The sequence below is a fragment of the Podarcis pityusensis genome (genome assembly GCF_964106645.2).
Source record: "Podarcis pityusensis genome assembly, chromosome: 2".
In the NCBI taxonomy this organism is placed as follows: Eukaryota; Metazoa; Chordata; class Lepidosauria; order Squamata; family Lacertidae; genus Podarcis; species Podarcis pityusensis.
In genome coordinates this window covers 44,609,402-44,635,153 of record NC_138029.1, presented here as the reverse complement: position 1 = coordinate 44,635,153, position 25,752 = coordinate 44,609,402, and the positions used below count along the sequence as shown (strand labels likewise).

Here is a 25,752-nt window from a genome sequence, read left to right as displayed (position 1 = left end):
GAATGCACACACACATTCAACAGAACAGGTTTCATCAAATGCGCAAGACTAGAGCATGCAAAAAGAGCATGCAGCATGCAGCACAGTGCAAAAGCATGCACAGAGAACACGTTGAGACTCATTCATAGCTCTGGTATAGATTGCTCTAAGGGAGAGATCCGGATTGTGGGCTCTTGGTGCAAAAAATGGGTGCATCCTTAAGGTAGAAAAGAAAGAAATGAAATTGACAGACTATGGGCCATGTGCCATTCCTGAGCCAAGGCTGTGGGCTGGAGATCACACAAGATGCTCAGGGTGGGGCTTGACCAGCTAGTGCATTAGCTGAGATAGGACCAATGGAAATGGGGGTTAGACGGTCAGGGTCCTTGGGGTTCATTAAGTGGATGTCACTGAACAGAGGTGCACAGAATGACAGATGAGATCAAAAACTCTGAAGGAAGAGGAGAAAGAAAGAGGGAGACACACATATAGAATGATGGTGATGATAATGATGATGACACATTAAGTAGGAAGATCCCTCAGGAATCTGATGTCCAGAAAACCTGTAAATCTTGGGAGAGCAGCCTGCATTAGACTGAACAGATCTTCCTCAGTGCTTCGTACTTGGGTACTCAGAATTTCCTCCTCTTTGGCAATTTGGTAAGAATGCTGCCTGTGCCCTCACATTACCTTGTGTTCCTGAGCTGTCCATGAACAAGGTACATGGCCTGTGCATCAAATCCATTTCTGTCACATAACTTAATTCAACCTGTCAGAAGATCTTGCAGAGTCAAGCCTTTCTTTTGGGCCATATGCAGGATCTGTTGTGGATCCCAAAGGTGAGGCACCTCATAAAACAAGATGAAGCAACCTTATTTTCCTTCTCATCCCTTAGACCTTCCTTTTGCATTGCATTCAGAATTCACAGAGGACTGGGGATGGACTCTCTGGACTTTTTGGCAGTTGACCAAAAGTTTAACAGTAGTTGTAGAAATTATATTTTTGCTTTGCAACCAGAACTCAATACCACACCTCTTGGTGACTGCCTCACTCAGGGCTTGTCGACTTTTCCACTTGTGCCGTGCCTAGAAAGCATGGGTCCAAGAAGTTTTCCCTTGCCCTGTTCCTTTCCAAGAGAAAACATGCTCTTTAGTGATAGATTGGAACAAATGGCAATTTGGGGGGAACCTGAATTGTTATTTCCTCTGATTATAATAAAATCATAATAATTTATTATTTATACCCCGCCCATCTGGGCAGCTTCCAACAAAATATTAAAATACAATAGTCTATTAAACATTAAAAGCTTCCCTAAACAGGGCTGCCTTCAGATGTCTGGTAGTTGTTTTTCTCTTTGACATCTGGTGGAAGGACATTCCACAGGGCGGGTGCCACTACCGAGAAGGCCCTCTGTCTGGTTCCCTGTAACTTGGCTTCTTGCAGTGAGGGAACCGCTAGAAGGCCCTCGGTGCTGGACCTCAGTGTCCGGGCAGAACGATGGGGGTGGAGACGCTCCTTCAGGTATACTGGACCGAGGCCGTTTAGGGCTTTAAAGGTCAGCACCAACACTTTGAAATGTGCTCGGAAACGTACTGGGAGCCAATGTAGGTCTTTCAAGACCGGTGTTATGTAGTCTCAGCGGCCGCTCCCAGTCACCAGTCTAGCTGCCGCATTCTGGATTAGTTGTAGTTTCTGGGTCACCTTCAAAGGTAGCCCCACATAGAGCACATTGCAGTAGTCCAAGTAAGAGATAACTTGAGCCCTAAAGAGCAGTTTTCCTTGGAGGAAAGCAGTGGGACAAGAGAAAGTGTGGATAAACCCTCAGTGGATACCCCAGGATTCTGGCAGTCTACAAGACTGGGGGCTTATCCACAGCTACCTTTTCTCCTGCTCTTTCCAGACACAGGTTTGCACTCAAAAGCTCCACGTCCAAGAGTTGTTGGATCTCCGCCCCCCCGAAGCTTTCCCTGTGAAAACCTGCTCTTCAGAACCCAATCGGAGCAAGCATCAATTTGGGTTTCCCAGCAGATTGCTGTTTGCTCTGATTGAGCTTTAAAGAGTGGGTTTTTGCAAGGAATGTGATGGGGCAAAAAAAGAGAGAGCACTTGAATGCGGTGTTTTAAAGCGCAGACTGTGCCTGGAAGAAGTAGAGGAAATATAACTGTGGGTAAACCCCGAGTGTTACCTTGCTTTTATGAATGGCATAGGAACTGCTACAGCATGGCTGACCTCTAGTAACAATGGATTCATGTGGCTGGGGCCAGCAGCATAGTTACCTCCCATAGGAGCAGTGACCTGTCCCAGGACCTGCAGAACTGTTATGGGTTTGTAAACTACCTTGCTGCTTCCACCCACAGAATTGTCTTCCTTCAAATGTTACCACACTGCAGCTATTATTATATCACAAACTGTGATATTAGGCCTGAGTGTAGCAGTTGCTTGTGGCTTCCCTCCTCCCCACTCCCATGCCACATGCCCTTCTTCCAGAGTCATTCTATACCCACTTTCCCCCTATTGTTTTGCTGCATTCAATTCCCTGAAGCATTTCTTGTAGTGACCCAAAATATCTCAATGCCAATCAAAACAAAAACATAATGTTATAGAAATATTCATACAGATTTGTATTGTTCATAAAAAAAATCACTTATAGCTTGTAGTTTCTGCTTACTGAATTTGAATTTCTGTATGTGTGCATGTGTGTGTGTTTCAATGGCACAGAATTCACAGTGTGCTTATTTGGGGACAGCACCCTAGCTTTTCCATGCACTGGAGCAAGCATGGATTGCAACAGTAAGGGAGATGAAAGAGCCAAATCATGTTAGCCATAGTGTATGTAGGCTAATGATTATGAAAATGCCAATTCTGTCGGAGAATTGGGTCCCTTGGATTGCTGTCTCATGCAGAATAAACCCTGGGATCTCTGTATGATTAGGGACAGCAACAGTGAATAAGGGATAATGGTGGGGGTAGATGGATACAGGCAGCAATTATTTACCAGGGCAGATAGGGCAGTCAGAAATCCCAATTCTCTTCCCCACAAATATGTAAGGGAACTGCAGAACAAATTTATCTCTCTCTGGTTTTCTGGACAGCTGATGTCATGGTTGAATGAACCAAGGGATGTATGGACAATGGTAGCGAATGGGAAGGACATGGAAGATTTACAGAGGAGTGGGCCATTACAGAGGAGAGAGATTATTATAGTGTATTGCACTGAAAACAATATTTTTACTCAAAAGGGTTTTGTAAAGCTGGGATGTAAAGCACAGATATGGAAAAGGCACAGCTAGGAATGAGGCCTATGAGTCTTGACACCAAGGCCTCTAGCCTAAAGTTCATTTACCTTGAGCTCCACACACCACATTCCTTCTCCCATCTCTTCATCCTCCTTTCACCAAGTCTATGCTAACCTGGGATTCCTGACACCCAATGCAAGCCCCTGCATACAGTCTCCTTTGAAACCAGATGCCTCACCAGGGTCTAAGGCACAGGTAGCTATGTGCATTTCCTTATGTAAAAAGTCAACATGGTACAAACAAAGCTTTCCTACACCAAAGCTAGTCAATGTAGTACCCTCCAGATGTTTTTGGGCTACAACTCCCCAAGGCAGCATTGCTAATAGTCAGGGATGATGGGAACCATAGTCCAAAAACATCTGGAGGGTACTAGATTTTTTACCCCGCCCTACCTAATTGCTTGGCCTTACATGATGAGCCTAATACTGCCAATAACCACTTTTAACAACTCCATCTGCATCAAGGCTAATTCGATTTTTGCCCCCATTCAGAAACGATTCATCAGTGTGCTGCTCTTCTCCAGCCATAACATGATCGTTGCAGATCATTCCATGACAGGAGGCATGGACTGCAGTGTGGACTCACAATGGTTCCATATCTTCCTGTGACTCTCCACAACTTAGGACTAGATTTCAATATTTCATTGAGAAGTTAGCATAGTGGTGGCTTTTTCAAAACATGGTCACTTGTGCCTCCTGTCTGAAGAATAGCAAAATGCAAGAGGTATTCTGCGAATGCAGCCTGCACCCTAACTGCAATACCACCAAGTCTCTTCAAATTCCTCCTAAGGAATTTTATTCTTCTCTGACCAGCATGTACTTAGTTGAGTTGTTGTTTTTCTTATCCTGGTGTTGTCACAATTAACTGAGGCATGAAAGTAGTTAGATACCAAGGATGACTTTCCCTCTAGGTGGGAAAAAGGGCTTAGCTTAGTAGTACAACAAATTGTTTGAAGGTCTTGGATTCAATTTCTGGCATCTCTGGTTGAAGGGTCTCAGGAAACAAAAGCTGGGAAAGGCATTAGATAGATAGGCTAGATAGACTTGATTTACTGCAACTTTGCATATTCTTATAGAATTGTAGAGTTGGAAGGGACCCAAAGGGTAATCTAGTTAAACTCCCTGCAATGCTCCTTTTTGACATTTGTGTGCAGCAAACGGCAGTTACTATGACTGTCACAGCATATTTAATTTGTGTGGAGGGCCTCCCATCTGTACCAGCACCTTAGCAAGTATGGCAATACAGTATAGTTTGTTGGTACTCACAGGCTTTAGCTTTCGACTGTTCCAGGAGACAGGATATAGGTCAGTGGTGGAGTATATGCTTTGTACATAGAATGTCCCAAATTCATTCACATGCATATGCAGTTAAAAGGATGAGGAAGCAGATGATGGGGGAAAACTTCTGCCTAAGACCTCAAAAAGCCACTTCCAATCAAAGTAAGTGAGCAAACAATACTGGGCTTCAGGTAAGCAGATGAAATCCAGATTGTTCATAGATATATATTCAACACTGGGCTGACTATTAATGTGTATGTGCCTGACAGGGCAGGACAACATTTTCTTTGTAGCCTTTCAAATCTTCTAGTTGTTAACTGGTGGTTGGGTTTTTTCAAGCACATTTTTTTTACCTTTCACCTGCCCTCTTTCCATAACTTCCATATCCACTATCCAATGTATTGCTTCTTCAGTTAGATAGTATTCAAGCCAAATAACTCATGTTTCTCAAACAGCTACTGTTTTAGTAGCATATAGTCATACTCAAATTATAACAAATGATTGCAGATCTCTAAGAAACTGTAGCCGATTTTGCGTTTTCATTGTCATATTCGTATTCAGCACCTCAAAATCTATAAGAAATGGCTACTTTTATCTCAGAGGCATGACTTTTGTCAAAAATTGTTATGCAGTGTTATCAGCCTATGAACTCTTCTGCCTCTTTGGCTGCAGGAATTGAGCGAAAGGAGATGAGAGGCAATACTGAGAGTGCCTTTCATTATCCAAGAACTCAAGAGCTGTGACAAAAAGATGAGTAGAAAGAGAACACTTGGTTTCCCACCAATGATAGAGGAACTGAATTTGGAATTTCAACAGTAACAATATCAGGTTGCAGTCCTTCTTATAGTGGTCCTGTAGGTGCAAACTTTCTTTAAAAGTTTTGGCAGGGTTTTTTGTTTTTGTTTGAATAAAAAGAAGTGTGTATGTTCTAATTTCTTCAAATCTAAAGCAATAATCAATGGCAGTTAGTACAGCAAAAAATAATAATGGAAATTTGCATTGAAGAGAAAGTCCGTTTGCCCTTCTGGCATGGGCGGCTTTGCAGGCAGGCCCCAATACGCTCTTGTGAACCAGCATATGGCAGGCCGGATTGTTCTCTGCTGCCAAATTGACCAATGGTGGCAGGGCCTTGTGGGTGTTCCCCTGGGCATGGGAACAACTGCCCAATGGAGGCACTTGACCCTGCGCTCAGTGCCAAGATAAATAGGCAGCCTGTCAGGCCATTTGGCCTCTTCTTCCTTTTAATCAAACTGTAGGAAGATTGAGAACCTGATATTCTATTCAAATATAGGCTGGCAAAGTAGTCTGGTGGTGCAAAGCAGTGACTGGATAATTTATTTTCCTGCGGAGCAACTACCATGGAGATTCTTCACTTGTTTAAGCCAGCTAATTGACAAGTGACTGGCAAATACATTTTCCAACAGCTTTCATGTGAAGATTTAATTGTCTGACCCACATCGCAGATGTGCTGAGATCAACATAAGACAAAATCAAACTAGAAAGCATTTTTGCAACCTCCATGTCAAAATATTAGCATCAGTTTTTGAACCAATCATTAAGAACTGGGGTAGTTGTGAAGAACCAGTATTAATGTGACAAAGCAATGCCTGCAGCAATTCAGATTCACTTTTAGCCCAAATCGCAGAAACAGTCATGGTTCAACGAAAGTCAACATACAATTCCTTATGGAGTTGCTGGCAGACTTGCATCCTTTTGGAGATTACACAGAGGCATTGGTTTATAAATCAGGGTCTTCTCATGGAGCCTATTCACACACCCATAATTAACAAAGCAAGACAATTTATACTACAAGTGGGTGTGAATCTTGAATTACATGGAAATCACATGCTAATGGCTTCTGCCACTCGAAAAGTGACAGAAAAAATGAGTGTGAAAGGTACATACCTGCATTATCTTTGTTCCTGTTACAATGGATGAACTTAATTAGCTTAAAATCTATGATCTGCATATTTATCATGTTCAGCAAATTTTTGCTTTTTAATAATGTCAAAGATGTTCAGGATTCTATGTGTCATTGGCACAGCAGTCACTCCAACTTATGGAAGAAGATATTTGTGTTTACAGACAACATATCCTCCCTGCATCTGTGCAGGATGAGAGCATTCTCCATGTTGGCATCCATCAGTCTCGCAAGTCAATGCATCGCATATCCAGGAGCGAAGTCAAACTCTGCATTAGCAGCATTGAAGTGACGTCCCTGGGGCGCAAGCCTGGGCAGTGTGTGTGGATGAATGACAAATGGTTTGTGTGAAGAGTATTTCTACAACTTCCTGTAGGCAGATAGTGTGGTCACATCTCTACTGCACTGAAACTTTAGAGTTATTTTATCTGCTATATTATAATGTGATGAATGAACTGCAGGAATGAACTGCTTGGCTCACTTTTAAGGAAGCTGAACTTTAAAGACAAACCTAAAGTCACTGGACAGATGAGAGCCTGACATCATATCCAGATTTTGCCTGTCCTGCAAAGATCAGGCAGATTTTTGTGCATGAAACATAGCGGAATATATAGCTGAAGTGAACACTTCATTGTAAGATGAACTCAATAATTTTTAGTCCTTGATTCTGTATTTGATCGTATTGTTTTTAAATGTAATTATAATTTTTTGTGACTTTGCAATTGTCATAACTTTTGACACAGCTTATAAAATCTAATAAAATTTTGGTTAACATTTCTTGATCTAGATGGTTCTACTTACTAGGAGGCTGAGAAGAATGAGAAGATCACATTGATTTTGGTGTCTTCCTTGATTCATCAGGATGGAATGATCCTTGTTGAAATGTCCAGCTCACAAAGTTTTTATTTGGTTCAATATGCAGACCTGGCTTTGGAATTTTGTATCTCTGACAGAACAGTTTGATTTCAATGATCATCTTTATGCAAACGACATTCAAGTTTATCTTTCTGTTTCTGCCTTTTTGCTTTTTTTGGTTGGAACACCCAGAGACAACTTAAAAAACACTATACAGAATTTGTTGTCTTGTCCTGTAAACCTTCTGTTTCTTCATCTGACAAATAATATACTTGTCATTCTTCCTAATTTCATTGTCTCAAGTTTTATTTTTTACTGTCCTCTTTCATTCTCAAATATCCTGTTTCTAATTCAGGCAGGTGTTATATTTTAACCTCACCAAAATTTACACCTGTCTCTCAGTTGATGCTTTAACTTCTCAGCAACACTCTTCACAGTCTTATCCATCCTTATTTAACTTCTTTATATGTCATAATGCTCTGGACAATTATCTTATTTTGTTTTAAGTCACAGATAGCCTCGGCTATGTCTTGTCTTTGATTCTTCTCATTTGCTTCCTCCAATGAATGGAATTCTCTTTCTCCTCTTGCCCATTACACCTCTCTCTGCTTCTCAAAAAAATCACATCCTTCTCAAGACTACTGTAGTAGTCACAGTAGTATCAAAACATCAGAGTGATTATTGTTATTTCTTCAAGTTTAGTCTGCATGCAATATTCTCCATCAGACTTACTGCTTTAATAGTAATTTTTCATTTATACATATTGTTTCTATTAAGCATGTTCAACTCATAAGATATAGTCAAACTGGCTGAGAAATCCATGTTTTCTCACTGAGTAAGATTATGACCATTCCAAAAGAAGAATAACACCCTTCCCCTGCTCCTAAACCCAAATTAAAACATATCACAAAAAGGACCTACCAAGAGGTTGAAAGAGCTGTCATGTTTACTTCAGTAGCAAGATGTAGTTGGAGACTGATCACACTTCTCTTATGGCTTCCACTTTGGTAACCTAAAAGCGCAGGAACCATGTGGGAGGGGTAGAATTACATGTGAAGAACCACACAAGCATCAGAGATCGGAAATGTGTGGTGGCACTTGCATAGCTGTGCAATTCACCCCTCCCACAAGGTTCTTCCATTGGCAGAGCAATGTGAGCAAACTGACCTCGTCTCTCCCAGCACTCTGATCATTTCACATATGTTTCAGTACAACGACTGGTCTGATATTATAGTCTGAAGGAAGTATTAGTTGCTGGCTGCCATTAGGATACAGTAGTATAATCTTTCATCTGAAAAACCTATTTCAGTTACTGCCTCCTACTCACCATGGCCCTTTCAAACATTCATCTTTACTTACTGCTCTTGCTTGGGTGGATTTGAGTACCCTCTCCCCAAATCTTCCTACATTTCTCATCCTATAGTGGCATGTTCACTACACAGTTTCTGTGGCATCAGACTGCACTGAAACCTTTACTACAGAGTCTATCCCCACTGATAAAACTGGCAGAGTTTTATATCTTCCCCCTTCTCCCCACACTAAACTTGCAGAATCCAAGGACCCTTTCAAGTGAGAGTGAGCTTTTCAATATCTGTGCCATGAACCAGCAATAGAAACACAATGGTTCAGAAGGGTGAAAGAGAGATCACACACATAACACAGAAAATGTGAGAGGGTAAGCTCTGGGTATGAGTGGTAGACTTAGGGAAGAAAAGGAGAAAGAAGATGTAGCTTGATGATCAGCTGCTGAGATGCATAAAAGGTTTAGGGTTAGAATATGAAGTTATGGAGGAGCAGAAGGGAAAAGCTTCTGATAGGTTAGAACTGCATTGACAGAGAAGGAGGCATGGAGCAGCAGAGAGAAGGGGGCAGAGAAAAAGGTTAGTTGCTGTTAATTCGTCTCTGGTTAAGAGTAGTGAACTACTTCCCCTTAGGTTGTGTTCTTTTGTAGGAAGTTACACCGTTATGGAGGCAGAAGCACTGAAAAGGCATGGGTGTCTGTTTTAAGTTATGCAAAGAGATCAAAAGAGCCATTAGAACAACTACAAGAACTTCCCCACCTCCCTTATTCTTTTATGGGCAGCCGGAAGGGCATGAGAGAGCAATCCCAACTGCAGAATGAACTGCAACCCATAGGCAAGTTGGTGGATGGAGCCCAAGACTTGAGTCTAACTTCTACCCAGAACACATACCTGGGCATGTGTTCTGTTGCTAGCCTGTACATGTGTAAGAGGTAATGAGTATAGTCCTGCACTTCTAGGCTCTTGTTAACTGGCAGCTGAAGGTGAATACTGTCTGTCTTGCACAAAAGTCTGAACTAATAAACTGGAGCTTAAACCATAGTAAAACTCTGTGAAGACCCTCATAATACAAGCCCAATTCTACCAGTTTCAATTCATTTCCAGATAGATGGTTTTTCAAGTGCCAAGCACACTAACACCTGCAAGTCCTGTGCCATGTGTTCTAATCCGGACAATGATTCCCACAAGCTCAAATGGCAGGTTGGTGACTGAGCAGGCTTAACATGGGTAGCATACCCTAGTGTACTGAAAAAGGACCATCATTCAAAATCCTATTTTTCATTATTCAGTATTGTTTCCTAAATTTATGCTTCAGTACTAAATTGCATTATCAGCTGCTGCCATATGAATGCAACACCAAGTGGCCATGCCTATGCCATGGTTACAGAAAGTGGTGTAGATCAAAAGTGATCTCTAGGATACATACAACAGAAAAACTTCAGTTATGAAAAAAATGCATCGCAAGTGAGCACTCTAATTGCATACTTGTTAAATACTGAATCAAATGCTCAGAACGAGCTTTATAAATCATTATCAGCACCAAACTAGATGTGATGTTATTTATTTTATTTATTAATTAAATTTATACCCTGCCCTTCCTTTCAAAGAAGCCCAAGGCAGTGAACCACAAGGGATAAAATAATAAAACCATCTTTAAAACAATTCAAGTACAGATGCAGACTGGTAAAGATCTCATCTTAAAAGGCCTGATGAAAGAGGAAGATCTTCGTTAGGTGCACCTATCTACTGTTTAAGGAAAGGGAATTCCAAATGGTAGGGCCCAATTCTGACATTGTACAGGATGGACCTTCTGAGGAGGCCCTCACCTGCAAAGCACAATGATCGACTAGGTATCTAAGGTGTAAGACAATCTTTTGGGTATCCTGGTCCTATGCTGTATAGGTCTTTATACAGCAAAACCAGCAGCACAAACAGCCTGGTAGCTAAGCACCAGATTTTGCAACAGCTGCAGCTTCTGGACCAACCCCAAAGGCAAGCACACTGAAGTAAGTAATCCAGCCTGGAGGTCAGGATATTCTGATCCAGAAATGGCTGTAGCTGTCTTACCAGTTGAAGCTTATCCAGCTCCTAGACCAGGTACCAATCTATAGCTTGCACAGTCTCTCCTGATGTTACAGAGCAGAGCTGGGTAGCATCAGCATACTGATGCCACCTTACCCCAAATCTCCTAATGGCCACTTGTGTACCAAGGTGCAGAACAGGCTCCACAAAGCCTGGGAGGACACTCAGGGGCAACTAGGAACCCATATCCTTGGGAGGGGTGGCAAAGAGGACCATGGGGTAAATTGCATTGTCCTCACCTTCCTTGGTGACCTATCACTTTTCCATGGCTTTATCTCCCTCACTGAAACTGAAGGTGACTTTGTCTTATCATTGCATAGGCTCTCATCATGTGTAGGAAACCACACATGCATTCTGGTCCCTTAACACTATCCAATGTCTCCAGGATGCAGTGGGGTGGGGTTAGATGGGGGCACTTTCTTACTATCTTGTTTACATTTAATTTCCTGCTGTTTTGAAATATTGTTAAATTTATCTGGAATTTATCCAGATAATCTAAACCCAGATACAAGGAAATTAACTCATCCCTGCAAATTACCTCATGGAGTCTGAATAATGTGCTTCTGCCCTTGTGCTACCTGTGCTACCCCCACATTTCACATTACTTACAGGAGGTTGATCAGGAATTCCTGGGAGAGCTCTGTTCATGCCGTGAAAGACACCAGGGGATTTTGGGTCCCGGATACTGCTGAACATGTGAGGTGCATTCAAGAAAGTTGGGAACCACAGAAACTTCATCTCATTGGGGGGATTTTGTCTGAAATGGATGAGTGTGGGCAAACTTCTAGTTATATGCTACATTGTTCACCTGCATATATGGGCAGTTCAAGTGCTTCATATGCTTTCAACTAATGGGTATAACATTAATTTTCTCTACAGTGTTCCCTATATTGACACCAAAAAGCTCATCAACAGTCATATGTACTATGCTGCAACCTACCCCTGCAATGTGGTTAACTGGATTTTAACAGAGATTCAGGAGCTCCACTACAGTGTTATGGGTCAAAGGGAAAGATTGCCCAGGTAGAGGAAAACTGATGAATAGATGCACAAGGCCTTGCATTTTACTTATTTAGAAAATATTTCAATCCAATGGCATCAGTTCTTTCTGGAGAGTGCAGGTAATGGTGACTAATATCATTTTGACTCCCCACACTAGAAGCGGACACACTGGCCTGATCAAAAGTACTCATAGCGCCATTAAATGTGTTTTGGATCTTTGGTCTCTCTTCCCCTTCCGGCTTTGTTCTTCCCAGTTCATTTGTGGTATCTGTATTGGCTGGATAGTTTCAGAGCAATTACAGCTGTTTAAATTGTTTGGGGGCGGCGGCAAAGGGAATGGGAGGTGAAACATTTTAATAGCAATGTCTCTTCTGCTAGATGCAGGAGGACAGGGTGGTGGCACTTTGATGGAGGATTTTGAGTAGGATCATGCACCTTGGAGTTGTTTCTTACCCACCCAACATTTATTGGCCATAATGGAGTCTCTGAAACATGAAACGCTAACGGTACTGAACGGACACACTGTTACTGCTCAAGAAATTGTATTGAGAAGGGGGAAGAAATGTACAAAAATTATAGCTTTTGTATTTTTGTTGTTGAAAAAAAAATAATTAAAAATGAAGCTAACTTGAAATATGCCTTGTTTATTTCTTAAAAATTATTCTACCTTATAAGCAACACGGGCAGGGCATTTCTTCCCTAGCCCCAGGGGTGGAGACATGTGTCTCAGCATCTCATACATGTCCATGAAAGTCATCCGGCCCCTGGGAGCAAAAAATTAAAAATAAAAACAACCAAAAAATAATAATAATAATTAAAAAAGGAAAAAATACACAGAAAAATAGAAAAGAGAGAGAGATGCAAAGAAGAGAAAAATATTGGAAATCAATTGGAAAAGAAAAAAATGGAAGATAAAAATGTAAAGATTACTGTGCTGCTTATCAGCCAAGAGTTCAAATATGCTTGATCTTCATGGACGACTGGGAGTAGAAAGATGGCTCCTCAAACTGGCTGTGATCCAGCAAAATGCTTAAGTGCAAGCTCCGTACTTACAGAGCTAGCGTTCCCATTGCAAAAGGGACAGGTTTAACTTAAGCATGTGCCTTCATCTAGTTTACTCAGCCTCAGGTTATAAATGCAGACCACAATCCTCCATGGGCTTATAGGGCCAAGGAGTACAGAGTCAGGTCCTCTTAGTAATGAAGATCCACAGAAAGAAGGAGAGAAAGAGAAAGACAGATTGAGATGAGAAAGCCCCTCTTTGCCAATGTGGGAGGAGGGCAGAGTGCAGGAAGAGAAGGTGGAGGGAAAGGGGGGTGGAAAGAAGTGGGGAGGGGAGGGGGGGAAATGGCAGAGGTGTCAATGGAGTCTCTGTCCTCCCCAAATGAAGTATTAATGTGCAGAGAGTGGTGGAGGTGAGTAGAGAGAGAGAGACTCATAGAACCCTCCAGGCCTAGCTCCAGCTAACAGCAAGCAGAGATGGTTCAAGGTAACCGGTATGCTCCATGCGTTACTGGTCTGGGTGGCAGCATCATTTCACGCATTCTGTTGGCTAATTACATTAAATTACTCTTGAAAGTGCAATATATATAGATAGGTATGTGTACAGATATATATAGATATATATATATGAAATATATATATTAAAGAAATCATAAGCAACATTCATTCCGTTGATGCTAGCAGGTTTTAGTGTAAGTCAAACCTTGCAAGCAACCCTATGAGGGCATTTCTTGCCTAAGCCCAGGGGGGGAGATATTACACGTAATAAACTGTACATATCCTTATAATGAATTCGGCCACTGCAAGAAGAATACACGGGGGTTAGTGCAGACGCTACAGGGCAAGAGAAACACATACACTGTCATGAACACACAGAACATAGCAGGACTGCTGGCTAGAGACCTTCAGTCCAGCCATACCACCCCCCGCAGGGCTTATGGAGAAACTGTACATTCCCATTGGTGGCAGCAGGGGGAAAGGGGCTTCTCAGAGCTGTGCAGCCCAGGTTTTGCTGCAGCTCTATTGGGTTCTCCATCAGTACTGGGAAAGAAGATGAGCCAGTACCATTTCCATTAAATATATAGGGTGACAGGAAGATAGGGGAATGACACACAACTATGCAGCATGGTGAGATTTATCAAAGATCATGTGTCAAGTGTGAGCTGAGGTCCCAACTTGGGTATTTCTTCCATTAGGCATTGCTGCCTTTCTGTAACTCACAATGGACGCTTTAAAACCAGTCATTGTGCCATGGACTCTAGGAGCCCTGGGCTTCCCATTCCAACATTTTTCTTCCTTTTTATTAAATGCACAGAAACCAGTGCTCAGGCGGGGGCAGACCTGGTTTTCCTGCCCCTGCATGGCACAGGCTCCCTGATGAACACTCCCTCAGCTGGGCTTGGCAGGTTTTGCCAGTTAGGGCTGGCAGCGTAAACAAACACATTAAACCTGGACACAACGGGCATTCATTCTCAACAGGGCACAGGGGTGACAAATGATACCAAGAGAACGCTGGGTGGACCTTCTGTTAGGTGCCAATTATCACAACTCTGCTCACTGTGCCTGCTTGCAGCAGCAGAGTGCTTGGCCTCCTCCCCAGCAAACCATAAAAAAATTACAAGAATAGTTACACACCAGAATGATAGGCACACACATACACATGCTCTCTCTCTCTGTCTCACATACACACACAAACAAACAATCACCTCTCTACAGGCCAACATTTGAGAAGTGTGTCATTTATAACTAACAGAGCTATTGAGCACATTTCTTTGATGGCTGAACAATACATAACACTGGTAGGTTCTGTGACGGCTTCCAAGTCAGTACCACAATAACCCTTTTTTAGCTCACATACTACTAACATGACACAAAACAGGAAGCATAGCCGCTACCATCAGGGGCTTCACTGAGATAAGTGTCTGGCTCAATAAATAAAAATAAATAAAAATTGTCCAATAGCACCTTACAGACCAACTAAGTTGGTTCTGAGTATAAGCTTTCATGTGCATGCACACTTCTTCAGATACACATGTCTGGCTCAAGTGACACTAGTGATGTTACTCAGTTTTCCTACAGTAGGGGCTACATAGCCCACTAGGTAGAATAGGGAAATGGCAACAGGTATCCCTGGGCACAAGGGGCCATACATCATGCCCTTTTGAACATATGGGATAATGTAAGGGTGTGTGTGTGTGTGGAGTTGACAGAGTCCAGCTGCAAAAACCTAAAATTAAAAGAGGAAATGTTAATCAGAGATAAAACCCCCCCATATCTGCTTCTTGCAATCTCTTGTTCCTAGTGAGACCCACAGGAATTAGCCAACAGGAATGGGAATGGCAGAGTGGCAGTGGCCACAGATCCACACTGACTGGAACTCAGCTAAGGTGGGTGACTCACAATGGAGCTGCATGCAAACAGGGGCAGTGGCTCCAGTCTCTGCCTCAGATTAGGCTTCTGCCTTTCTCTCGCATCATTACAGATAAGGACTGTGTCTACCAATGTGACATCATATCTTCGCTCTGTTAGAGTAGAACAAGCATAAGACTATTTTTCTTTTGTAGTCCTAAATATTGTTTTCCTTCCTGAGATGAACAAAAACGCAGGAGTCGATGCTCCTACCAGCCAATGCACATCTTGTGTGAAAGTAATGTAGAGCGCATAGGTGTCTTAGCTTTCACACTGCTAAATCTCTTTCCTAATAGAGTTGGAATCAGCAGAACCCAGGAATCTTAAGCTGCAGCCTCCCTGCCCAGCTTCTAAGACCTAATTCTTCTCCATCCCCTGCCCCTGTTTTCCTTACTAAGGAGAGTTTTCCCCAAGCATGGATCAATTTGATCCACTTTCCCAAGCTTTTGCTTGGTGTGGGGCAATGGCTGTGAGTACAGTATTGGGAACGGCCAGGTAGGCATGTCCTTACCAGGCAGCAGGATCATACTCAGCCCACACACGCACATACTCGTCCAGATGGTGGGGCCCCAAAATGGAAGAATCACGTGTCAGATACTCAAAGTTGTCCATGATAACAGCCACAAAAAGGTTCAACATCTGCAATATCAAGAAGGCACACAGATGGATACAGACGTGTTAAGTAACTGGTGAAATGCTCAATAATGCTGAGAATTATCATCTTGCTGCAAACCAAGGCTTAGGCCCAGAGTCTATGTGACCTCAAGTAACTAGAGAGAGGGACCAACATAGCAAATAGTGGCACACCCCTTCGCCTCTCCCCCCCCCACATCGCATATTAGCAACGGTAACATGAACAAACTTATATATGCAGATATGCAGGCACAAAAGTAACATTTTAAAACTTGAAATGAGCATACCTGTGAGTAGAGCAATGTAACTTACCATTTACCTGCTGACATTCTCTCTTACACATACATACAACTTGCCACAAAGCAAAGGCTGCTGCCTACCTCAAGCTACCTCCTGCGGTTGCAACCACCACTGCCACACTAGATCATGCTTGGGAGCTGCAGGTCCTTCTTGCAGCTACCAAACAGCCTGTTCCTCATTTGAGAAATGAAGCTGCAATTCACTCCAAAGCTGTCCTTCCCTGACTCTAGAGTGCAAACGCAGAAAATCATATACTAACAGCTATCTGAATTCTCTGAATGTTGGCTTATGAAGCCAAAATGGTATAATCCACACACAAGCAGGTGTGACGGAAAACCCAAGGTTTGCAAAAGGACAAAAAAGCTTCTTTTTTTAAACCATAATTTCCCATTTTTGTGTTCTCCCCCAGGCCTGCAACAACCACCAGCTAGCATTCCTGAGCAAGCATAGCCCTCAGTGTGTGTTGCAGAGGAATCAACAGTTCAATGAGGACTAAGCTTGTTCAGTTGCCATGGAATATTGCCTGATGGTGGGAGGAAAAACAAAATGGAAAATCAGAGGGGAGGGGAAATTGAATGGGGTATCCTCAAAGAGCTCTTGGCTAGCTGACTAAAATCCTGAACTGGAAGACTCCATATTGCAAGTACTACTTGTTACTAGTACTACTTGTTAGCTACAAAATACAGCAGCTCTTCATTCGTGTGGAGATACCACACTGGGTTTTATTGCTTCAGAGCTTCAGGTATCTTCTCCCACTAGTACCACTAATTGGTGAGAGAACAGATGTTGACCAATGTTGGAGCCATTCCCCAAGCTCCTCCTTCACCAATCAGGACTGACCAACCATAGAGGCAAACTAAGCAACTGCCTAGAGTGCCTATACTCCTGGGAGACAGATAAAGATACTTGAGTGTTCCTGCTGGAATTGCTCAGTATCTACAGCAGTAAAAAAACACACTTAAAAACCATTAAAAACAGCTCTTTTTACAAATGCAGAGAGAAGGGGGAATATAAGTAAATTTTATGATCTGATTCAAGATACAGAACAAACAACCAGTAATTTTATGAAAAAAATTGGAAAGCATATGGGTATGAAATAAATACAAATAAATGGAAATAAATATGAGCTCATAGTCTTCAAAGGTTATCAGCTGATTTAAAGTAAAATTATTATTAAAATCAGTATTAATGGGACTGTGCCCCTTATAAGTTGAATTTGATATAGAATACTAATGAGGACAAACTGTAGGAGATGTGGGGAAAGAAAACCAGACTTAATACATATTTTTGGTGTGTGTCCTATTATTCAATCTGTTTTGAAAACAATCCTTAATACTACTTAATACTAATAATCCTTAATGGATTATCTTATGCCTCATTATTTTAGGACTGTATTTTTAGGATTTTTAAAATAATTAATTTCATAAAATGACTTGGAGGTGGTAGTTAATTTATTAACAGCCACAAAAATAACAATTGCCAAGTATTGGAAAAGCGGAATACACCATCTTTATTAGAGTGGATAGAGAAGGTATGGTCTATCATAACAATGACTTAACTTATTTTAACAGAACACATGTAAACCAATCAAACAAAATCATGGAAAAATGGGCAATGTTCATTATGTTCTAGAATTATAAATAAAGGGCAATGTATATATGACGCTTTCAACTGATTGCACTTTTACAAGATATGTCAATAAAAATACTAATAATTAAAAAAAATCAAACTCTCACATGGTACAAGACTATGTGGGGAGAAGTGTATTGTTCATCAACAGGAATTGCACAGGTACCAGCTAATAAAAGTATATGATAGTTGCACAACCACAGAAGTGCTCACTGGAGGGAAAGTTGCATTCTCCATGTGATTAATATTTGAATGCTAGAAAAAAGCGATCGTCCTCTGGCAAAACACCCAAATGTCTATAATGCTATTAGGAATGCCTTCTCTGATTGACACTTATGGCACTTAAAAATACGTGCGTGCCAATCTAACACACTAAAAGCACACAATACCTATTTACCCACCTTCCCCATTCATCCCCTTTGCTCATTCTGTTACTGTACGATTGATAATAATGAAAAACATTGTCTCTAAAAACAAACAGCCCTGTAATACCAGCATCATGTTGCGGAAAGATGTCCTAATCCCCACAACAAGTGTTTACTACTGCATAATGAAACTGTCATCTGAGAAAGGTGGTCTGCTGGCATCCTTGTTCTAGCAAACTGTGTATCACAGTCCTATGTCCCCCCCCCCCGCTCCCCTTTATGAATTTTGACTCACCAGGAAAGAGCACAAGAAGATGAAGGAAACAAAATAGAAGTATGCAAATTCATTGCCACACTCTCTGCCTTTGAGGTCTGCTTTCTCATCACAGAGCTTTCCACTCAGACAGGAGAGCATGATCTCATGCCAAGCCTCACCTGTGGCACTTCTGAGAAAGCGAGAAGAGAAAAAGACAGTGAGCATTGGGGATCCATCACAGCTGGGATGGCAGCATCTCCATCTCAATAAAGGTCCATAACAACCAATAAAGGTCCATAAGTTTTGGGGTCTCACAAAAGAACTGCAGCTACCTTCAGAACACTTGGGTGGTAGTTACAGAAAAATCCCTTGACTGTGATGTAGAAGCTTGTTAATACAGGGATTTTTCATTTAGCCTGTTGATTCAGTCACTTTTTGGATGAGCAAAAGAAGTATTGTATAGTGCAATCTCTGATCCTTTAATGAAATACACTGAGTTTGTTTTAGGTACAGCTACTGCCCCGCATCTAGGAGACTGTACATCTTTTGCATTGGGCAGGGCCTTGGCTAGATGAAGTGGGCTTCCTGCGCATGAATAAGGTCTGGGCCTCACCTAAAGAGAAGCATTAGGGCTTGAAAGAATGTGCGGAAATTGTTGTGCTCGGTGATGGCAGGTTTTTCATCTTCAGACATATCTTCATCAATCTCAATGCTAATGTTACCAAAGACCTGAGAAGACAAACAAATAAAAACAAAATGAAGAAAAAGCCTTGAAATACAAAAGATCCAAAAAGAAAACTTCAGGAAAGAGTAGGTTTCCAAACATTGCTATCTAGTGGTGGTAGAGCCATTGCTTGTAGCAATGGATGTAGGTCACCTATCAGCGAGGCTAGGTGGGGCTCATTTTCATGTTTGGAGAAGAAATGAAAAGGTAATCTGTTCCTGACCACAGCCTACATGGACTAGGGACAACAAAAGGCCAGAACAGGCTGCCAGCAGTTGAAACCAACCCCAGGCAGTTTACTGTGGGGCTGGTTACAAGGACAGACTGAATGTAAGGTATCCCAGCAAAAAACAACTTGCAGAATTCTTCCAGTACCAGTCACCTTAAATAGTCCTGCAGCAAAGTGGGTGCTTCAGGATGAATACTTAAAGGGGATGTGCCTCATTCTCTGACATCAAATCTCTTCTGATAGCAGGAGTGGGACAGTGCAGTTGTACACTAAGCTTTTATAAGGCAAGGTAAGGCAATATTACAGGGACAACACTCATCCTAACCTGGAATGCTGTTATAACAATGAGGATGACAGGCACCAAGCTGCCTGTCTTCAGCTTGTACTAGGGTTTATTGTACAAGCAGGAAGACCTCAGGCATGTTGCAAGGGTGAGGTAGATGTTCTTGACATTGACACTACAATGTGCTTGAGCGCTCCATAAGTTAAGTCTTCTGCAGTTTGGGGACAGCTCCCAACTAGGCTGGTCCTCACTTTACAAGTTCAAAGGCTCCAGCACAAAAACAGCAGTATGTTATTGTACCTAAGCTAAGCACTAGAGGCACTGCAGCATTCATGGTGAAACCCAGCATGGGATAGTAGCTTACTGGCACTTACCTGCATTCCAATAATCGCATAAATGAAGAAGAGCATTGCAATCAGCAGACACACATACGGAAGGGCCTAGTGAGGGAAAAACATGAGCATACATTATTATTTTTTTAAGTTTCACATTTTGTGTGTGTGTACCACACTTGTTTTACTGGGAATATGGCTCCCTTCTTCTTACAAACTGATTGCTGTCACTGAATCAATGAAAGAGACTGCTTGTAGGCCAGTCTTCCCCACCCTGCTGCCCTACAACTACCATCAGCCTCAGTCAGTATGGTCAATGGTCAGGAATGAAGGAGGATGGGAGTCAACTGGAGGGCACCATGTTGAAGAAGGCTGTTGTAGACCCTATCACTCCTTCCTCCAATCCCTGCCACATCGTGACTACAGAAATCGTGCAGTGATTACTTACCCATGCAAAAGGGTGAGTTAATGGAAAGCTACTCATGAAACATGATTCAACTTCAACAACATGAAAGAAAGTATTCATGATTCAAAGTGCATGATAAGAGGTGGTGAATGAACAGAGAAATAAACAGGTAGATGGATGAGGTTGGATGTCTCTAGCTATAATCTCCTAAACTTTCTGCACTCCTACTACTTCCCTCCCTTTCTCTCTCAACCACCCACAACTTCAAATCTCAAGGAATCCAAGTTAGTAGCTCAATCCTAAAGCCCTTTGTTATTACCTTAAAGGACTGGACAAAGGTCCAGAGCAGGATGCGGATGGTGTAGCCTTGTCGGAGCAGCTTAATGAGACGGGCAGCTCGAAACAGCCTAAGGAAACTCAGGTTGATGAAGTTGTTCTGGGGAGATGAAGGGAAAGTGGCATTAGCTGGATCAGGGTGGGGATGTGGTGACCACAGACTCAGGGGGTTGGTAAGAAAACAAATGCAAACCAACTCTGCAGTGGTTAGTAAGGATCACTGAATAGCAAAGAAAGGGAGAGGGATCACACACATGAAGAAAATTAGCATGATAATAAGGCCACCCCTCTACTTGGAAAATCATCCATTTGGAAAATCAGTGATAATTCATTAGCACATGATTACATTTTTTTAAAATAAACCCACAACCAAATGCACTGATATTTTTTGACACAAGCAAGCAGAACATTATTGTGTGGCCTCACATCACACATGTTCTGTGCACACAAATCTGGAGAGAGGAGAAAGCAAGACAAGTGCCAGTGAGGAAGAGGAGAGCTGAGAAATGTCTGGAGACTTGCTATCATATCATTCTCGATGGAAAATGCATCTGTTCTGTGCACCCAACAGGTGTTGGGCCACACCCCAAGCCCTGAAGGAAGAGCTTAGTTCAACAAATTTGTAGCTAAAAGAAGGATTTGTGATTCTGGCAAGATAGGAAAAACATTCTCCTGTTGGGTTCACCAAGATGCATTTTTATCTGTCTCCTTCAGAGGAAATGGCATATAAGCTTCTGGGATAAAATGAATACATTGAAGTGTGACATTGTACTTCTTAGTTGCAAAGTGTTCTATGGCCAGACACCCACAGCCCCTGAGAGCGAAAGATGCCCAAGGTTTCTGAGGGTTGGGATATCACCTGAGTTTGGACAATAGAATATTGATGTATGTGTTTGTGTATCTCTAGTAACTACCACTGAGACCTTCAGACACTTTCTAAAAAAGAGTTCCAGTAAAGGTTGGAAGAAGGGCCTAGCACAGAAAAAGATAAACTTAGATACAAAATGCCAACTTATATTTAACTCATGTAAGAAACACATGAGCTTTATCCCTGGGCAAAAGCCCTTGAACAGGAACCTGTATTTTAGCCCCAGTATGAACGGTTAAGTGCTTTAGTAATCTATGCCCCATGGACCTTTCCTGGGTTTCGATATTGAACTCAATGGAACCACACTTTGATCTCACTGGAACCCGAATTGCATGTTCAAGCAATGAGAACACTGTAAAGGGACAACCTGGCTGGCTCTAACGGTTCCAAAGAGAATTACCATGTGGCTTCACCATAGTACACTAAACAGTGCAAGTGATCTGGCGGACTGAGTGTGTAGGGATACCTATGCAACATACATCACAGGAATGAATGTAGTTGCACCAACATCTCCCTCAAGACTCATGAAAGTACCTGTGCTACAGCGCCCCTCATACACAAACTCCAAAGAAAACTGCACAAAAAAGACTCAGGCAATACACATGCCAAAGGATTGGTGTGACCACTCAACATGTACCGGCTTGCTACATGCCTTGCTCTATAATTATAAAACAAAGACTGAGGAATTGCCATGCAGTTACACAATGGACATTATAAGTGTGGGATAACACAGTGGACATACAGTGTGGTTCTTGCAGCCAAATATATCCATGTACTGTAATAGGATTTATTTTCTCTTCCAAAAAGAAACCTAATTGCTGCATCTTCACTCTTTATATGCATGTGTTTGCATGTGTGTTCCCAGAAGCTATAAGCCCATCCTTCTCCAACCCTCCAAAAAGGCTGTTCCTCTAACTGGGATTTCAGTGGACATGCATGGTGGCAGTAGTGGAGGTGGCTCTGTGACACATACAATGGGGTGAAACCAGTTTGTTAAAACTGCCATGCTCAGATCATGCAGGACAAACAAAGAATGATATTCATGCAGAGGGAAAGAGAGACAGGCAGGGGACCCACACCCATTTCCAGTTGGAAATATATGCCCACACAGACCATTAGGAATGGTGCCACACACCATTCTCTCTTTCCTATTAACCACCTGTATTCCAAAGTTCACTTCCTACATTACTTTTTAAGCCTATTCTAAGATCAATATCTTAAGTGGACAATCTTTCAGCCAAAACATATAGCTCTTTTGTTTAAACCAATATATATATTTCAGCTCTGCCCCTTGCCTTTTGAATCTTATTCCAGGACACAATGATGCAGTGAAAGTAAACTATTTAACCAGTGGAAACCTGTGTCAGACTAGATCTAGAAACACGCCCCCCCACCTCGGTTCCACTGTCTCTAGTCCTCCAAACCTCTCTTGCCTGCCCATTTCCTTTCAGACAAAATCCACAGTCCTAGCTCAGCTTTCTTCTTGTATCCTACTTTCTTCAGTTCCATTCCATGTCTCCACCTACAAATTTTATTGCATTTTTTCAGTCCACTCTACTTTGCCCCACACTTTTTATTCATCCTGTCTCTTTTGGCTAACAGTCCTAGCACTCTCCTGCCCCAAACATACACCATACACCTGCCTCTTGATCTTACACATTGTAGAATTTCTTCACTGCCACCTCCTCCTTTTCTTTTTTGCCTAAACTCCCGTTGCTGCTTTTTCCTAGCTCACCTACCCTTCCTTCAGATTCCCTGCTTTCAGTCCATTTCCTACTCTGTACCATTCATTCTGCCTCCCTTCTTCTGAACATTTTATCACTAAGCTTCACTACAGGCCAAGATTTCTTCAGTCAAACTGTCAATTTACCCTCCCTCAGAAAAGCTGGACTTTAAGTAGCAATGTCCTTTCAGCAACTGAATATTTAGATCATTGTACCAAGTCAGCCAACCAGTATAGGAGGCATCACTGCTTCAAGCTATGCATTTTGTCTGTGATGTGTGTCTGTTTCAATTTGATTTATATTTATTATATATATGTCTGTTTCATTTTGAAGAAGTTTTCTCAACAGATTCCTCTTTGGTAAATATGTGAAACGGACGCACATGCAATCTTTCAAAATTAATGTCTACCCTAATCTTAAGAGGAGTATCGGTGTGTGTTAGAAAAGTAAGACTGAATGTGGCCCAGAGAAATAAAATTAAGGATTTCCCTTTGACTTACCCTCCACAACTGACTCTCAGGAAAAGGGATGTTAATATCCCTCTCAATACTCCTAAATGGGCTTGGGCTAATTTCCATAGTTATAATGATATTTTACTTCTTCTAAGGAATTGTTCTACCTCAACTGACCAAAGCAGAGGTTGTCTGTGCATGGCTGAAAGTGTATGGAGAATACTAATATCACTGAGAGGAACTTAGGGTCAGTTCATGTGTGAGGAAATGTGTTTGCGTGTGTTGTGTTTAGGTGGTAAGTGGATACCCAGCTAAAGTTGTATGCATTAAGGGAAGGTTAAATGTGAAAAGTTTTGAGTGAATGGGCATGCCTGTGCATGCAGAATGAAGCTGGGGGTGCAGGGCTTTTCTGTACTTGTTCAGATAGCTATTGACAAGTGGGATTTTTAGGTCTTCTATTTGACTGCGCACACACTGCAAAACCTATGTGCCTGGAGGTGATGCCAGATGATATGCAAAGTATCTGTAGTATTTCAACTGTGGTGGATGCTCCACCCATGCAAACTGTCATCAGGTTTTGTATGTCATCAAGTAAGGCACTTGCATGTTGAATTCCCATCCCAAGTTTTCCCCCAGACAGAAACTGACACTGGCCCTGGGTCAGAACCCAGCAACTTGCAGATACAGCTTTCTATCTACCACCATATCCTTTTAGAAAGCCTATCCATACTGATGCAAGTCTTAGATTAAATGTAATCATCTCTTCAGAGATTGGCATCACCAAGGCTGCAGTATTACTATACCATATCCCTCAATCAATCAATGTTTATTATGGCAAACAGCCAGCATATATACCACATCCCTGCTATGGGGTTACTGGAAGCCATATGTGAATCTGAATAAAATAAGTGACACAATATGGGGTAAGTGGGGGGACTAAAAGCGGAAGCTGCCCAGTAAACTGCAGGCATCTTTGGCTCAAAAGATCATGCAATGCGCCAAGAAGATGCTTTTGATTAATGTAAGGCACTTAGGCTTGAGAAAGTAATCAAACCAACCGGATCCTAGATGCAAACATTGAGATGGAGAGGATCAGAGAAGGTCAGGGAAGGGTGGGTATTTTAATACCGCAAGTTGAGTTCCAGCAAACGGAGAAATGCAGAAGGCAGTGATTTCATTTTTGGTGATGGGAGAGGGATCAGGGCAGGGAGGTTCAGAAATATTCATTAGCATGGACACACAGACCAGTTCATGGATGGACAGATGGATTTTTCATAGTGCATTTTGATTGGATGACATTTTCAGAGGGTGTTGCGCCAAAATAGAACAATATAAAGAGACAGCATGGAAAGAAGACAAAAGACAAAGTCATTATATATCATACATAGTCTTGGGGAAGGAGACCCCTAGCCCACCCTTCTCCCACACTCACCCCTTTCTCCTGTCTTTCTGGAATTTAGGAAATCCATGACTTTAGCATTCTGATCTTCCTAACCAAAATATCTACACGTTTGGCTTTACCTACAAGCTTCCAGCATAAACAAAACTTTTGTTCACCCGCCCATATTATTCTGGGAGGTAAGCGAGAGAGGGAAACTGAGGCACATATTGGAACAGGGACTTCCATGAGTCAGTGCTATTAATGAAAGTTACTTACCAACACAGTTCTTCAAAACCCATCTGTGAGGTCACTTCTTTGAGTCTGAGCACTATGTGTCCTTAGACTACCACCTTCTAAAATGTGAAACTTGTTGGAGTGACCTAATTTCTCCATCTTTCAGTGTGGTAAGTACTCAAAGAAATGCTATATGAACAAAGTTGCATAATATGAAGTTGCAGTGTTCAAAGAGTTTGGGCATTCAAAGGAAAGCCAGGTACAATTACAGGAAGGCCCCTTGTAATTCAAGCTACTTGTAGGTAACTTTCACTTGTTCTTAGAGCAGCCATAAGAATGGCCATCCAAGCGTACTAGAAATGTGTGGAGGCCTAACTACTTGGAAAAGATCACACATATACGAATAAGTGGCAGAACAAATGTACACCACAGTTGTAGTAAAAAAGATGACTTAGCAACCACAGACTTGAAATACC

At 42.0% G+C, this 25,752-nt stretch overlaps 1 protein-coding gene across 15 annotated transcripts in view; it reads right to left on the bottom strand.

Annotated features, from left to right (window-relative positions):
- The window catches only part of CACNA1A (calcium voltage-gated channel subunit alpha1 A), a 258,043-nt gene that overhangs the window by 30,827 nt on the left and 201,464 nt on the right, over nucleotides 1-25,752 (bottom strand). For 13 of the 15 annotated variants that reach the window (XM_080996997.1, XM_080996986.1, XM_080997000.1 and 10 more), the window contains 6 exons: nucleotides 20,601-20,717; nucleotides 19,918-19,983; nucleotides 18,921-19,036; nucleotides 18,347-18,497; nucleotides 15,636-15,763; nucleotides 12,381-12,477 (listed from right to left, as the gene is read on the bottom strand). In XM_080996997.1, the coding sequence (XP_080853123.1) occupies nucleotides 12,381-12,477; nucleotides 15,636-15,763; nucleotides 18,347-18,497; nucleotides 18,921-19,036; nucleotides 19,918-19,983; nucleotides 20,601-20,717 (675 nt within the window). Of the gene's footprint in view, nucleotides 1-12,380; nucleotides 12,478-13,418; nucleotides 13,516-15,635; nucleotides 15,764-18,346; nucleotides 18,498-18,920; nucleotides 19,037-19,917; nucleotides 19,984-20,600; nucleotides 20,718-25,752 lie in introns of all 15 variants that reach the window. The other 2 variants (XM_080996998.1, XM_080996993.1) reach the window with 1 other exon arrangement.